Below are 13,073 nucleotides of genomic sequence, written 5' to 3'. Positions count from 1 at the left end.
GCTAGGGAAGCAGAGTCAGGCTGGGCTGGTTTTGGGATGCAGTGGGGGGAGGGGACGAGCTGGGCTGGTTTTGGGATGTGGTGGTGGAAGGGGACATTTTGAAGCTTGTGAAGTCCACATTGATACCATTGGGCTGCAGGGCTCCCAAGCGGAATAGGAGTTGCTGTTCCTGCAACCTTCGGGTGGCATCATTGTGGCATTGCAGGAGGCCTATGATGGACATGTCTGAGGAATGGGAGGGGGAGTTAAAATGGTTTGCGACTGGGAGGTGCAGTTGTTTGTTGCGAACTGAGCGGAGGTGTTCTGCAAAGTGGTCCCCAAGCCTCCGCTTGGTTTCTCCAATGTAGAGGAAGCCACACCGGGTACAATGGATGCAGTATACCACATTGGCAGATGTGCAGGTGAACATCTGCTTGACCTGGAAGGTCATTCTTGGGGCCAGGGATGGGGGTGAGGGAGGAGGTGTGGGGGCAAATGTAGCACTCCTGTGGTTGCAGGGTAAGGTGCCGGGTGTTGTGGGGTTGGAGGGGAGTGTGGAGCAGACAAGGGAGTCGCGGAGAGAGTGGTCTCCAGAAGGCAGATGGAACCCCGCCCATAATGGACGCCGACGGAACCCCGCCCACGGCTGACGACCTCATCGCTCCGCCCACAACCTCCACAGCCAGCAACCCCAGAGTAGACAGCCACACTGAGCCGAACCTTCACCACCCCCCCAGACCTCTCACTGACCGAGGATGAACGGTCAGTCCTAAGCAAGGGGCTCACTTTTGTCCCCCTCCACCCACACATCAACGAATACCAGTCACGTTTGGACATCGAGCAGTTTTTCCACCACCTTCGTCTCCACGCTTACTTCTTTAACCGGGAGCCCAACCCTCCCTCCACTGACCCCTTCACCCGCCTCCAACACAAGTCCTCCTCCTGGACACCACCCCCAGGCCTCCTACCCTCTCTTGACCTCTTCATCTCCAACTGCTGCCGAGACATCAACCACCTCAACCTCTCCACCCCTCTCATCCACTCCAACCTCTTGCCCCTCAGAACGGGCAGCCCTCCGCCCTCTCCGCTCCAACCCCAACCTCACCATCAAACCTGCAGACAAGGGTGGCACAGTGGTAGTATGGTGCACTGACCTCTACATCGCCGAGGCCAAACGCCAATTCTCCGACACCACTTCCTACCGCCCCCTTGATCATGACCCCACCCCTGAGCACCAAACAGTCATTTCCAACACCATCCAGGACCTCATCACCTCAGGGGACCTCCCACCTACAGCCTCCAACCTCATTGTTCCCCAACCCCGCACGGCCCGTTTCTATCTCCTTCCCAAAATCCACAAACCTGCCTGCCCTGGTCGACCCATTGTCTCAGCCTGTTCCTCCCCCACCGAACTCATCTCCACCTATCTGGACTCCATTTTCTCCCCTTTGGTCCAGGAACTCCCTACCTACGTCCATGACACCACCCACGCCCTCCACCTCCTCCAGGACTTCCGATTCCCTGGACCCTAACACCTCATTTTCACCATGGATGTCCAGTCCCCCTACACCTGTATTCCTCATGCAGATGGCTTCGAGGCCCTCCGCTTCTTCCTGTCCCACAAGCCCGACCAATCCCCCTCCACCGCCACCCTCATCCGCCTAGCTGAACTCGTCCTCACCCTCAACAACTTCTCTTTCGATTCCTCCCACTTCCTACAGACAAAGGGGGTGGCCATGGGTACCCGCATGGGCCCAAGCTATGCCTGCCTCTTTGTCGGTTATGTGGAACAGTCCCTCTTCCGCGCCTACACAGGCCCCAAACCCCACCTCTTCCTCCGTTACATTGATGACTGTATTGGTGCTGCCTCTTGCTCCCCAGAGGAGCTCGAACAGTTCATCCACTTTACCAACACCTTCCACCCCAACCTCAAGTTCACCTGGGCCATCTCCAACACATCCCTCACCTTCCTGGACCTCTCAGTCTCCATCTCGGGTAACCAGCTAGAAACTGATGTCCATTGAAAGCCCACTGACTCCCACAGCTACCTCGAATACACCTCCTCCCACCCACCCTCCTGCAAAAATTCCATCCCCTATTCCAAATTCCTCCGCCTCCGCCACATCTGCTCCCAGGATGAGGCATTCCACTCCCATACATCCTAGATGTCCACGTTCTTCAAGGACTGCAACCCCCCCCCCCCCCCCCCCCCCCCCACAGTGGTGGTCGAGAATGCACTTGACCGCGTCTCCCGCATTTCCCGCAACACATCCCTCACGCCCCGCCCCGCCACAACTGCCCCCAGAGGATCCCCCTCGTTCTCACATACCACCCCACCAACCTCCGGATACAACGTATCATCCTCCGACACTTTCACCATCTACAATCCGACCCCAACACCCAAGCTATTTTTCCATCCCGCCCTTGTCTGCCTTCTGGAGAGACCACTCTCTCCGCGACTCCCTTGTCCACTCCACACTCGCCTTGAACCCCACCACACCCGGCACCTTCCCCTACAACCGCAGGAAGTGCTACACTTGCCCCCACACCTCCTCCCTCACCCCCATCCCAGGCCCAAGATGACTTTCCATGTCAAGCAGATGTTCACCTGCACATCTGCCAATGTGGTATATTGTATCTATTGTACCCGTTGTGGCTTCCTCTACATTGGGGAAACCAAGCGGAGGCTTGGGGACCGCTTTGCAGAACACTTCCGCTCGGTTCGCAACAAACAACTGTACCTCCCAGTCACGAACCATTTTAACTCCCACTCCCATTCCTAAGACGACATGTCCATCATAGGCCTCCTGCAGTGCCACAATGATGCCACTTGAAGGTTGCAAGAACAGCAACTCATATTCCACTTGGGAGCCCTGCAGCCCAATGGTATCAATGTGGACTTCACCGGCTTCAAAATCTCCCCCTCCACCACCGCATCCCAAAACCAGCCCAGCTTGTCCCACCTCCCCACTGAATCACAAAACCAGCCCAGCTCGTCCCCTCCCCCCACTGCATCCCAAAACCAGCCCAGCCTGTCTCTGCTTCCCTAACCTGTTCTTCCTCTCACCCATCCCTTCCTCCCACCTCAACCACACCTCCATTTCCTACCTACCACCTCATCCCGCCTCCTTGACCTGTCCGTATTCCCTGGACTGACCTATCCCCTCCCTACTTCCTCACCTATACTCTCCTCTCTATCTATCTTCTTTTCTCTCCATCTTCGGTCCGCCTCCCCCTCTCTCCCTATTTATTCCAGTTCCCTCTCCCCATTCCCCTCTCTGATGAAGGGTCTAGGCCCGAAACGTCAGCTTTTGTGCTCCTGAGATACTGCTTGGCCTGCTGTGTTCATCCAGCTCCACACTTTGTTATCTAGGATGCTATTGGAGGCCATTGAGGACAGTGTTATGGGTGTAATGGGAAATTGTCTCCGTAGGAAATGGACAGTGATGCTTTGGGTAAATCAAAGTTTGAGGTGAAATCTGGACCAGTGATGAAGTCATTGTTTTGAGCCTGTAGAGAACAAAGGGAATGTGAGTCACGGCAAATGTTGAACCTCTGGTCAAGAGCTGATCGAGCTCACCGGGATGAGGTTGGTAAATTTGAGTGACTGATGAAACTTCCTTTTTATTGACTCCTGTCTGCTAATGGAGAAAGTGCCTTTGTGTTCACCCTATCTCAGTCCCTTGTAATCCTATAACCCTCTGTCAAGCCCTGTTTCAACCTTTGCTAGACCAAAGCAAAGATTTCTGGTCCCAACCCGATATGTCACCTTTCCTGCTCTTCTGATGCTGCCTGGCCTTCTGTGCTTCTCCAGCTCCACACTGTGCTACCTCTGACTCCAGCATCAGCAATTCTTCCTAACTCTTTGCCTTGCCAACCTGTCCACTTTTTCCTCATAGCTGATCCACTAGTCCACATGACATCCTGGTAAAATTTTTCTTCACCTTCTGCAGTGCAGTTGCCTCCTTCCTGTAACGTATTGGCCAGAAATGCACGCAGTACTCCAGTTATAGACTAACCAGCATTTCATATAGTTCTAACATAACATTCCAGCTCTTGTATTCTATGCCTTGGCTAATAATGGCAAATATCCCATTTGCTTTCATAACTGGATCCAGTATTCATTAATAGTGAAGCAGTTTGAAAGCTGATTTACTCAATTTGGTATTAATAGTTGTCAAACGGTTTACAGGGTGAGTATTGTTTCCAAACATTTCTATTTTCTCGGCATTTCGAATTTGAAAATTAGCAGTTGGGTTACTGTGTTAGTTTCACTAATATCTGACATCTTAATTTAAATGTTAGTGTTTTCTGATCATTGTAGTTGTGGGTTTTCCAAAGCAAATCTAGTTTTGGAGATGACCTGCCTTGGTAAAATGAAAGCACAGAAGCATTTCATTATGTGTTGCCTAGCTTTAAATCATAATGTTATCATATTTGAAATAAAATGCATCATTAAAGTTATTTCTACTGAAAAAATAGAAATATTGTAGTAGTGAACTATAAACTGTTGAATTATTTGACTAGGCTTATTAAGTTGGAGTGACTTTTTTGAACAAAAGTAGAGGAAAATGTTTGTATTCACATCAGCTAGTCTAGTTAACCTTGGAAAAGGAGCCTAACCTAAGGAGGGAAAACTCGCTCATCACCAGTTCAGCACCAGAAAGCTGACCACAAAACAAAATTTTGGGCGAGGAGTGACATGGTTTATTTAGTTTCCTATTCGTGGAGTAAAAGAGATGTGAAGTGAGTAAATTTTAATTGTAACATCTCTGTGGTTATTTTCTATCTGTAAAACAAAGCAACTTAATATCTGGTTTCATCTTCCTAAAGTATTTCAGTGCATTTACCCAAAACATTGGAGAAGTGTTCGTGGGGTTGTGTGAAAGGAATAGGTCAGGATTTTCCCTTTCCTAGACGTGTTGGGAAGTGTGGTGGATTAACAAATAATTTTAGTGAAAAGGTGCCAAGGAGATTTACATCCATTCCCACCACCCCTGGAATTAAATTCTGAGTGGGATGACCCATGGTAGCTTTTCCTGACCCACTGCCGATCAATGCACTTCACTGTTCAATTAGTAATAATTTAAAGGTCTCAGCTAGCCACTGACACTGCTCTGATTTCACTGATTTACCGCAGGCAAGAGAAGTGGCATCCAGTCTGACCGCTACAGCAAGTCAACCCGGTACCGATTGGGTAGAGTATAATTTTGATTTTCCCCACTGTTGGGCCATTGAGGGCTTCGATGGAGCCAGGACACAGATCCTTAAATCTGTACCCTGTTCTTGCATCTGAATCTTATGTCCCAACTGTCACTACCTGTACCTCCAAACTGGTGCAGCTCCTCGTGGTGACTGTCAGCCTCCATGCAGGGTGGAACATTGCTATCAGAGGCACTGATTTAGCTAACAAGCCCACCGTGTAAGTGCCTGGTAAGAACTTGATCTCATGGACTTTCTCAATAGGACAGTATATCTTGCTGTTATAGATCCCCATCTCCATGCTTCAATTAAAATGGGGGGAGAATACCAGCCAAAGACATTAAACCTAATTGGGCCTGTGCCAATTCCTATGCAACTAATTTGGTTAAACCCAGAGGCCTTAAAGTTGATGGAAATTTGATTTTTGGCGACATATTTAACTTGAGATATTGGGCTCTGATCATGCCTCTATAAGAAAGATATCATTTTCTGGCTAGCTGTCTAGCCGGAAGCAACTCTAGATATGAGGTGTGGGGAATGGAGTGGGATGTTGAGGATTAGTGGCACTTCTGTTTCTCCTGATACCTGAAGGAGATAATTAAAAGTTTTAATAACTTTATATCAATAATATTTTATTACTTATATTTTCCAATAGCCAGTGGGATCGTTTGTGCCTGCTTTATTGACCAGTGTTGAAAAGGGGTTTTTTTAACATCTGTTATGCCTCTAATTTATCTATTTGTTGAGCCTAATGTGTGTTTTGGGCACATGTCAAGAATGTCAACAAAAAGGTTTTAAGAGTGGAATCACTGCAGTGTTCCACTGGTTCTCACATACCACCCCACCAGTCTCCAAATCCAGTGCATCATCCTTTACCATTTTCACCATTTGCAATCAGACCCCACTACAAAAGAGAGATTTCCTACCTTACCTCATCTGTTTTCTGTAGGGACCACTCAACGCGCGACTCCCTCATCCACTGCACACCAACCCTTCCACCACACCCAGCACCTTTTCCCTGCAGCCACAGAAATTGCTACATCTGCTCCAACACCACCTCTTTCCCCTCCATCCGAGGCCCCAAACAATCATTACAAATCCGACAGGGATTCACTTTCACATCTTCTTATAACCTGGTCTGTTGCATTCATTGCTCTTGATGTCTCCTGTACATCGGAGAGCCCAGGCTTAGACTCGGTGACCGATTTGCCCAACATGTAGGCTCTGTATGTGCTAGTCAACACCAACTTCCGGTTGCCATCCATTTCAAAAACCCCCCCCTCCCACCCCAATCCCATGACAATGTCCATCCTGGGCTGCCTCCACTGTCACAACAAAGTCAAATTAAACTGAGGAACAACACCTTGTATTCCATCTCAGGAGTTTACAGTGAAATGGCCTCAAAGTAGAACTCATCAGCTTCAAAATCTCCCCACCCCGATCTCATCACATGCCCAGCCCTCACTGTCATCCCTGCCTAATAGTTGAATAGGTTGTTGAATCTGTAGTCTAAAGCACATGCATGACAGTTTCGTAGAAGAAAGTGTCACTGCCACCCTTTTGATTTAATTTGCACTCAAACACACATCACCTTCAGTGCAAACTAAGCCACCGCTGTAGGCAATAAATTACCTGTGGAGTGTAAAAGCTAGTCATTGCTTTCCAGGACTGGTGTAGGTAATGTTGCTCCTCCTTTTCCAGCCATTAGCAGAACCATTGCCGTTCTGTAAAATTCTGGTCATTGCTTTCAGGTGTTTAGGGATGATTTGGTCTTTTGAAAGGGTAAAATTAATATAATTTTCTATTTTAAATTTAATTACATGAAGTGCAAATATACTAAATCATCTATGTAATGGTGATGAAATTCAGCATTGGATGTAATTGGTCTCATTATATTGAACTTTGTTAGTTACCCAGGCAACACAAACCGGATGTGCTAGGTTGTTCTATTACTCTGCATTGTACAGATTTAAAACATTGGTCATCAAAAATAGGAGGATTATTTAATTGATAACACGTGTCTAAATGTTAGTCATGTGACAGTGCTACGATACTAAAGTCATTGTTGACATCCACCCACCCCGAGCATCATGGGCACAATACTCTTCTGTGTACATAGAAAAATTGGGCAGTGAGTAATGTGATGAGAGAATCTTCTTATCTGTCAAATTTATGACTTTGACAGTTGTTTTCAATTTCATTTGTATCATTCAACAAAAGTGTTTAAGGGGTCTTAAAAGCGGAAACAACTGGCTCATTATAGGGAAGATAGTTCTGTACCATCTGAGGTTATTTCTTCCTTTATACTTCTGATCCTCAAAGTTCGAAAGAAGTTAACTCCTGAAACTTATATGGCTATGGTTTTAAAATCTAGCATTAGGATCTGGGGAATAACATTAGGCTTATAGCATGGTTGGAAATAAGTTTTTGTTTCTCTCTTTCAACAGGAAATTGTTAGTTTCTCTTTGTTACAACGAATAATACAAATTTGGAGTCAATTTGTCTCATTGCCACTTCTTTTGCCTCGCTGTCTAGTCTGTCCTGCCTTCCACCCTGTCAAAGACCTTTTGCTTTTGTTCTCCTCTGCTCTCAAACTTCAGTGTTTCTGTACTAACTTAAAACTTGCATTTTTATAAGTCCAGCTCCAGTGAAAGGCCATCGACCTGACATTTTGATTGGCTGTCCGCAGATGCTATCTGACCACCTGTGTGTTACCATCATTTTCTGTTTCTGTTTCAGGTTTCTTGCATGTGCAGTATTTTACTTCTTCAAATCTCATGATTTTTGTTGCCTTCCTAAATTGCTGTGGTGCTTTGTTCATTCTGATAGAATTCCTAAGTATGTTATCATATGATCAGAAAATCCCTACAGTGTGGAAACAGGCCCTTTTGGCCCAACAATTCCACACCGAACCTCAGAGAATGCCACCCAGACCCATCCCCCTGTAATCTACCTAATTTATACATCCCTGAACACTGTGGGCAATTTAGCACGGCCGGTTTACCTAACCTGCACATCTTTGGACTGTGAGAGGAAAGTGAAGGAAACCCACACAGACACAGAGAGAATGTGCAAACTCTACACAGTCACCCGAGGGTGGAATTGAACCCAGGTTGTTGGCGCTGAGGCAGCAGTGCTAACCACTGAGCCACCGTGCTGCATATAATGGGCAGAAGCCAGTGTATTTTTAAAGTTGCAATGACAAAACTCTTAAAACTGCATTTCTGTTTCCAAATTTGGACACTGGTACTTTAAAACTCTTGACTACAAAGTTTCAGCATCCCTTTTACAATGTAATATGAAGTTTTGTTGGCAGGCAACAAACATTTTGCAATAAATGACCATTATAAGAATGATTAGGCAATTTGATTAAATGTTTCTGATGATGTGCCATTGCTGTATTTTGAAGTTGCCTTGTCCATGTTGAACTAGTAAAAACTTGATGTAAGTTGTTATTATTTATTTGTTACTGTCTCCTACTTATTAATCTGGTGATGCTAAATGGAAGTCTTATTCTTTTGAAAAAACCCCTTTTGAAGATAAACACCTCCTTGTTGAAGAAACCCCATTAATCTTCTGGCTCTCGTTTTCTATTTTGTTCAGAAAATCTGATAGCTTTTGCTTACTGTAAATATGTTTGTCTTTTGCAGCTTCAAGGTTACACTGAAAAGCCAATCAACCTGCAGATGTTCATTGGTACTGCTGATGATCGCTATTTAAGACCACATGCATTCTACCAAGTGCACAGAATCACTGGGAAGACTGTTGCTACAGCTAGTCAAGAGATTATAGTTACCAGTACAAAGGTTCTTGAAATTCCCCTTCTGCCTGAAAACAATATGACTGCCAGGTAATTAGCCACACCTCTGAATGTGATGGTATTTAACTGTTCAATTTCTCTCCTGTTTGAGTCCTTTACGCTTGAGAGACATAAACCCACTGAACTTTTTTGAGTTCATCTAATATGAAGTTACAGATCATATAATAAAATTTCTGAAAATATTTTTGCACAAATTGGAGAGCGTCTCATAAGCAGTCAGTTACTGATTCAAAAGAATATTCTCAGGTTAAGTGTCACAGAGCTCTTGTCTTCGAGAATTCTGAAAATAAATTGCAGAAGATAAATGGAGAAAAATATTGTTTACAATGCATTGGGTAGTTTTAAAGTTTCATTCATAGCTCCAAGACTCAAAAGATAGATTTCTTAATTCCTATCACTCCATGTATTTGAAGTCACAGGAAAGGAAAGATAAAGAAGTGCCATGCTTCAGTAACTAGATTCCAGTATGAATCAAAGACTATAACTGTCCACTATATAATAAATTTGAAAAAGAAACTTGGATGAAGCTGTATTTTTTTCCAGTTGAATGCTTGAGACCATATTTGATCTTGTGTGTTCCTTTTAAGCAAAAGTGGATGTATTTGTGACTTATAATACTGGTACTTAATTTTTTTTCTTCCATGTTAAGATGGAGAAAGTTCTCAATGTTTATTCACAGTAGATGCTTTAAGGGTATTTGACCCATTTTAGGGTGAAAAACATGAAGTATCTGACAGGAATGGGTAGTTGTTTAATATATGTTCAAACTATGTATGAAATATTGAGAAGCTTCTCATAGAATGGGATTGCAGGCAAAAATAGAAGCACAAGTGATGAGGACCTTTAACAAACTGATTTCCTAGCATTTGAGCTATAGAAGAGTATTTGATGTGACTTGCTTGGTTTTTTTTGAAGAAGTAAAACTACATTTAAAAAACCATTCAAAGTATGAAGTGTCTAGTCAGAAGTGTCTAGATAGGGAAATATTTAGCATTGGGGAAAGGTTTGTCAACCAGATGATACTGATTCAAGATGATTGTGTACAAAGCAAGTGGTTAGGATTTGCAGTGCACTATCAGAAAGTGCAATGGAACAGATTCAAGCACAGCTTTATAAAGGGAGTTATATAAGCTTTGAAGAGAGAAAAAGTTTCAGGATTGAAGAAAAGTTGCGTGTCATTCAAGTTGGGGAAGTGAAGGATTGTGTTAGTGATGGTGATGATACGATACCATGGATCATTTTCTGGTTGGTAAGGTGTAACGAGTGGTATGTCACAGAGATCACTGCTAGGGCCTCACAATTTACAATTTATAAAAATGATTTGGATTTAAGGGTGGAGGGTATGTTTGCTAAATTTGCTCATGATGCAAAGATGTGTAGGAAAGTAAGTTGCAAAGAGGACACCGAGTAAAGTGATATAAATGGGTTAAGTAAGTGAGGAAAAAATGTTACATATGGATTATAGAGTGTGAAAATGTCAAACTGTTCATATGATATGAAGAATAAATACTAAATATTTTATCTAAAACGTAAGAGATTGCAAAGGGATCTGGGTGTGCCTTGCATGCATTGCAAAAGGCTAGTATTAAGTACAGCAGGTAATCAGGAAATCTAATAAAAGTTATAATTTAATGGTGAGAATTGAATACAAAAGGAAAGAGAGAGCACTTCAATTATATGTGCCTCTACTGAGATCACATTTGGAGCTTGTGTATAGTAATGGCCTCACACTACATTAGAATCAGTTGAGAGGAGGCTTAGTTGATAACCTCCGGAATGAATAGGGTGGCATATGAGGGAAAAATCAGCAGACAAGGCTTGCATCTGCTGGAGTTTAGAAATGTCAGAGATGATTTCATTGAAACACGTAGGATTCTGAGTGGTTTTGACGAGGATGATGTGGAAAGGATAGTTTTTTTTGTGGGAGAATCTATAACTAAGGGTCAGTGTTTAAAATGAAGTAGTCATCAATATAAGTCAGATAAGAATTCTTCCTTCTGTCACAGAAGATTGAGTCTTTAGAACTCCATTCCTCAAAAGATGGTTGAGACAGCGTCTTGAAATATTTTTAAGATAAAATCAGATATGCCCTTGCTCATCATAAATCTGTCTTGTTGTACTCACATACCATCTATCCAATCAACCACAACCTTATTGAATGACACAGTTTAATGGTATGGTGCATCTATGCATCAGACTGTTGTAGAGCATTGTGGGCTTAACAGACTTTCAATTGAATGTGTGAAGCAACTGCAACAAAACAGGTGAAATTATAGGGATTTGAACTTTATTCTGAGCCCAGAGTACCAACATTTTTGTTGAGAAATAACCATATTGACAAAAAAGACACCGGCTGATTTAGAAGGCAAACTAATAAGGGCTGTTGCGATTGATATCAAACATTTTTCTGGCCATGGCATGGCACAATACATAATTTCAACAAGTGTCAGTCTGCCTAATCCGTGGTTGCAGGGACTTTGGGGTTTCCAATTCTTGATCCTTTGAACTAGCTGACTGACTACATCCTTTTGAGATTTTAGGTTCGCCGATTTAGCTCTGACACGTACACAAATTTATTTATAGCTTTAAGACTTCAGCTCTAGTGAATCCTTTTTTAAACTCCTAAATTCCCATTCTATCTTACTGCTTTAAGCTTCATCCTTCACAGCTACACGCTGTTGACTGTCTTTCCTTTCTGTCTCCTGTCAAACCAGTCTAACCTCAGGACAGCTCTGCCATCTGTTTTCCCTCTTTAGCAAGTATATCTTTGGTAAAGAGACCAAAACTACATGCAATACTCCAGTAACAAAGGCAAAATCGCTGGAAAAGCTCAGCAGGTCTGGTGGCATCCGTGAAGGAGAAAATCAGAGTTAACGTTTTGGGTCCGATGAAACGGCGGGTCACTGGACCTGAAACGTTAACTCTGTTTTCTCCTTCACAAATGCTGCCAGACCTGCTGAGCTTTTCCAGCAACTTTGCTTTTGTTCCTGATCTACATCATGTTCGGTTCTTTCTGTTTTTATGTAATACTCCAGGTTTGGTCTCACCAAGGTACTATTAGCGATCGGCTGGTTACTGTTGAAAGTCTTTGCAAGATGTATTTTCTTTATTTCTATATTTGTTTTATTTATTTCTTTCCTTGCCCCACTCTGAATATTGTGGTTGGTTACTTTTTAATTAAATTGATGTAATCTAGATTATGATCACAGTTTCAAACAAATATTTCTGATAAGCTGAACATTATGGATAAGGCAGAATGCTTTTCCTAAACTTGAAAGATTTGGAATCTGTCAACGTATAGCAAGTTTTTACACTTAATGGGATAATAAATTTTTCATCTCATTCATTTCCATTTGGTGGCCAAATGTTTTTCCATATGGAAGGGAGGAGCAACAAGTTGAGGAGACTTCCTTTTGTAGTCTGGCTATCCAGCACCTCATTAAAGCTTTTTTGCCTTGAAGACTCAGCTATTCAAACACATCCTAGCTAGTGTGCCATTTTCTACTTTGCCTATCGTTGAGGTCATCCAATACCCTGCTGCCTATGAACAAATTTGCAATGAGGTCTTTTCCCCTGTATTCCCTGTGCTCACTGACCTACATTCGTTCTTGGTTAAGCAACGTCTTAACTTTAGAATTTGTGTCTCTGTTTTCAAATTCTCCAAGACCTTGCTCCACCATATCTTTGTAATCCTTTCAAGCCATACGAAAGGGGTTGAAGGCAATGGGACAGGTAGAAAAATGGAGCTAAAGCTGCCATTGTCCTTCCTACTGGGTGTAGGAAGTAAGGATTTTGTGACCAAAGTCAACAGTTTTCTTTTATCCTGATGTGATTGATGACAAAAAGCCAGTTTCTGGGAGATGGCCTGATGCTTCTAATTAATACTGTAGTGGTACCGCTTTATGCAGTGGTAATTTTTTTAAAAAAGTATAAAATCTAACTGACAACTTAGAGTATGTGTATTTAACCCTGTGAATAGAGGGAAGGCTGAAGCAACACACTAATTTGAAACTAAACTAACATGAGCAGTTAGTCTTTGAATTAGCCTCAACATACTTTAGCAGTTGGGCAA

The 13,073-nt window shown here is 43.4% G+C and overlaps 1 protein-coding gene across 2 annotated transcripts in view; it reads left to right on the top strand.

Moving 5' to 3' along the window:
• Positions 1-13,073, top strand: part of nfatc3a (nuclear factor of activated T cells 3a) — a 150,163-nt gene that overhangs the window by 56,327 nt on the left and 80,763 nt on the right. For both annotated transcript variants that reach the window (XM_048546622.2, XM_048546624.2), the window contains exon 4: positions 8,832-9,031. In XM_048546622.2, the coding sequence (XP_048402579.1) occupies positions 8,832-9,031 (200 nt within the window). The remainder of the gene's footprint in view (positions 1-8,831; positions 9,032-13,073) is intronic.

Source organism: Stegostoma tigrinum, chromosome 16 (genome assembly GCF_030684315.1).
Source record: "Stegostoma tigrinum isolate sSteTig4 chromosome 16, sSteTig4.hap1, whole genome shotgun sequence".
Classification (NCBI taxonomy): Eukaryota; Metazoa; Chordata; class Chondrichthyes; order Orectolobiformes; family Stegostomatidae; genus Stegostoma; species Stegostoma tigrinum.
Note: the sequence above shows the minus strand (reverse complement) of the source record. Positions and strands in the feature narration are given on the sequence as shown.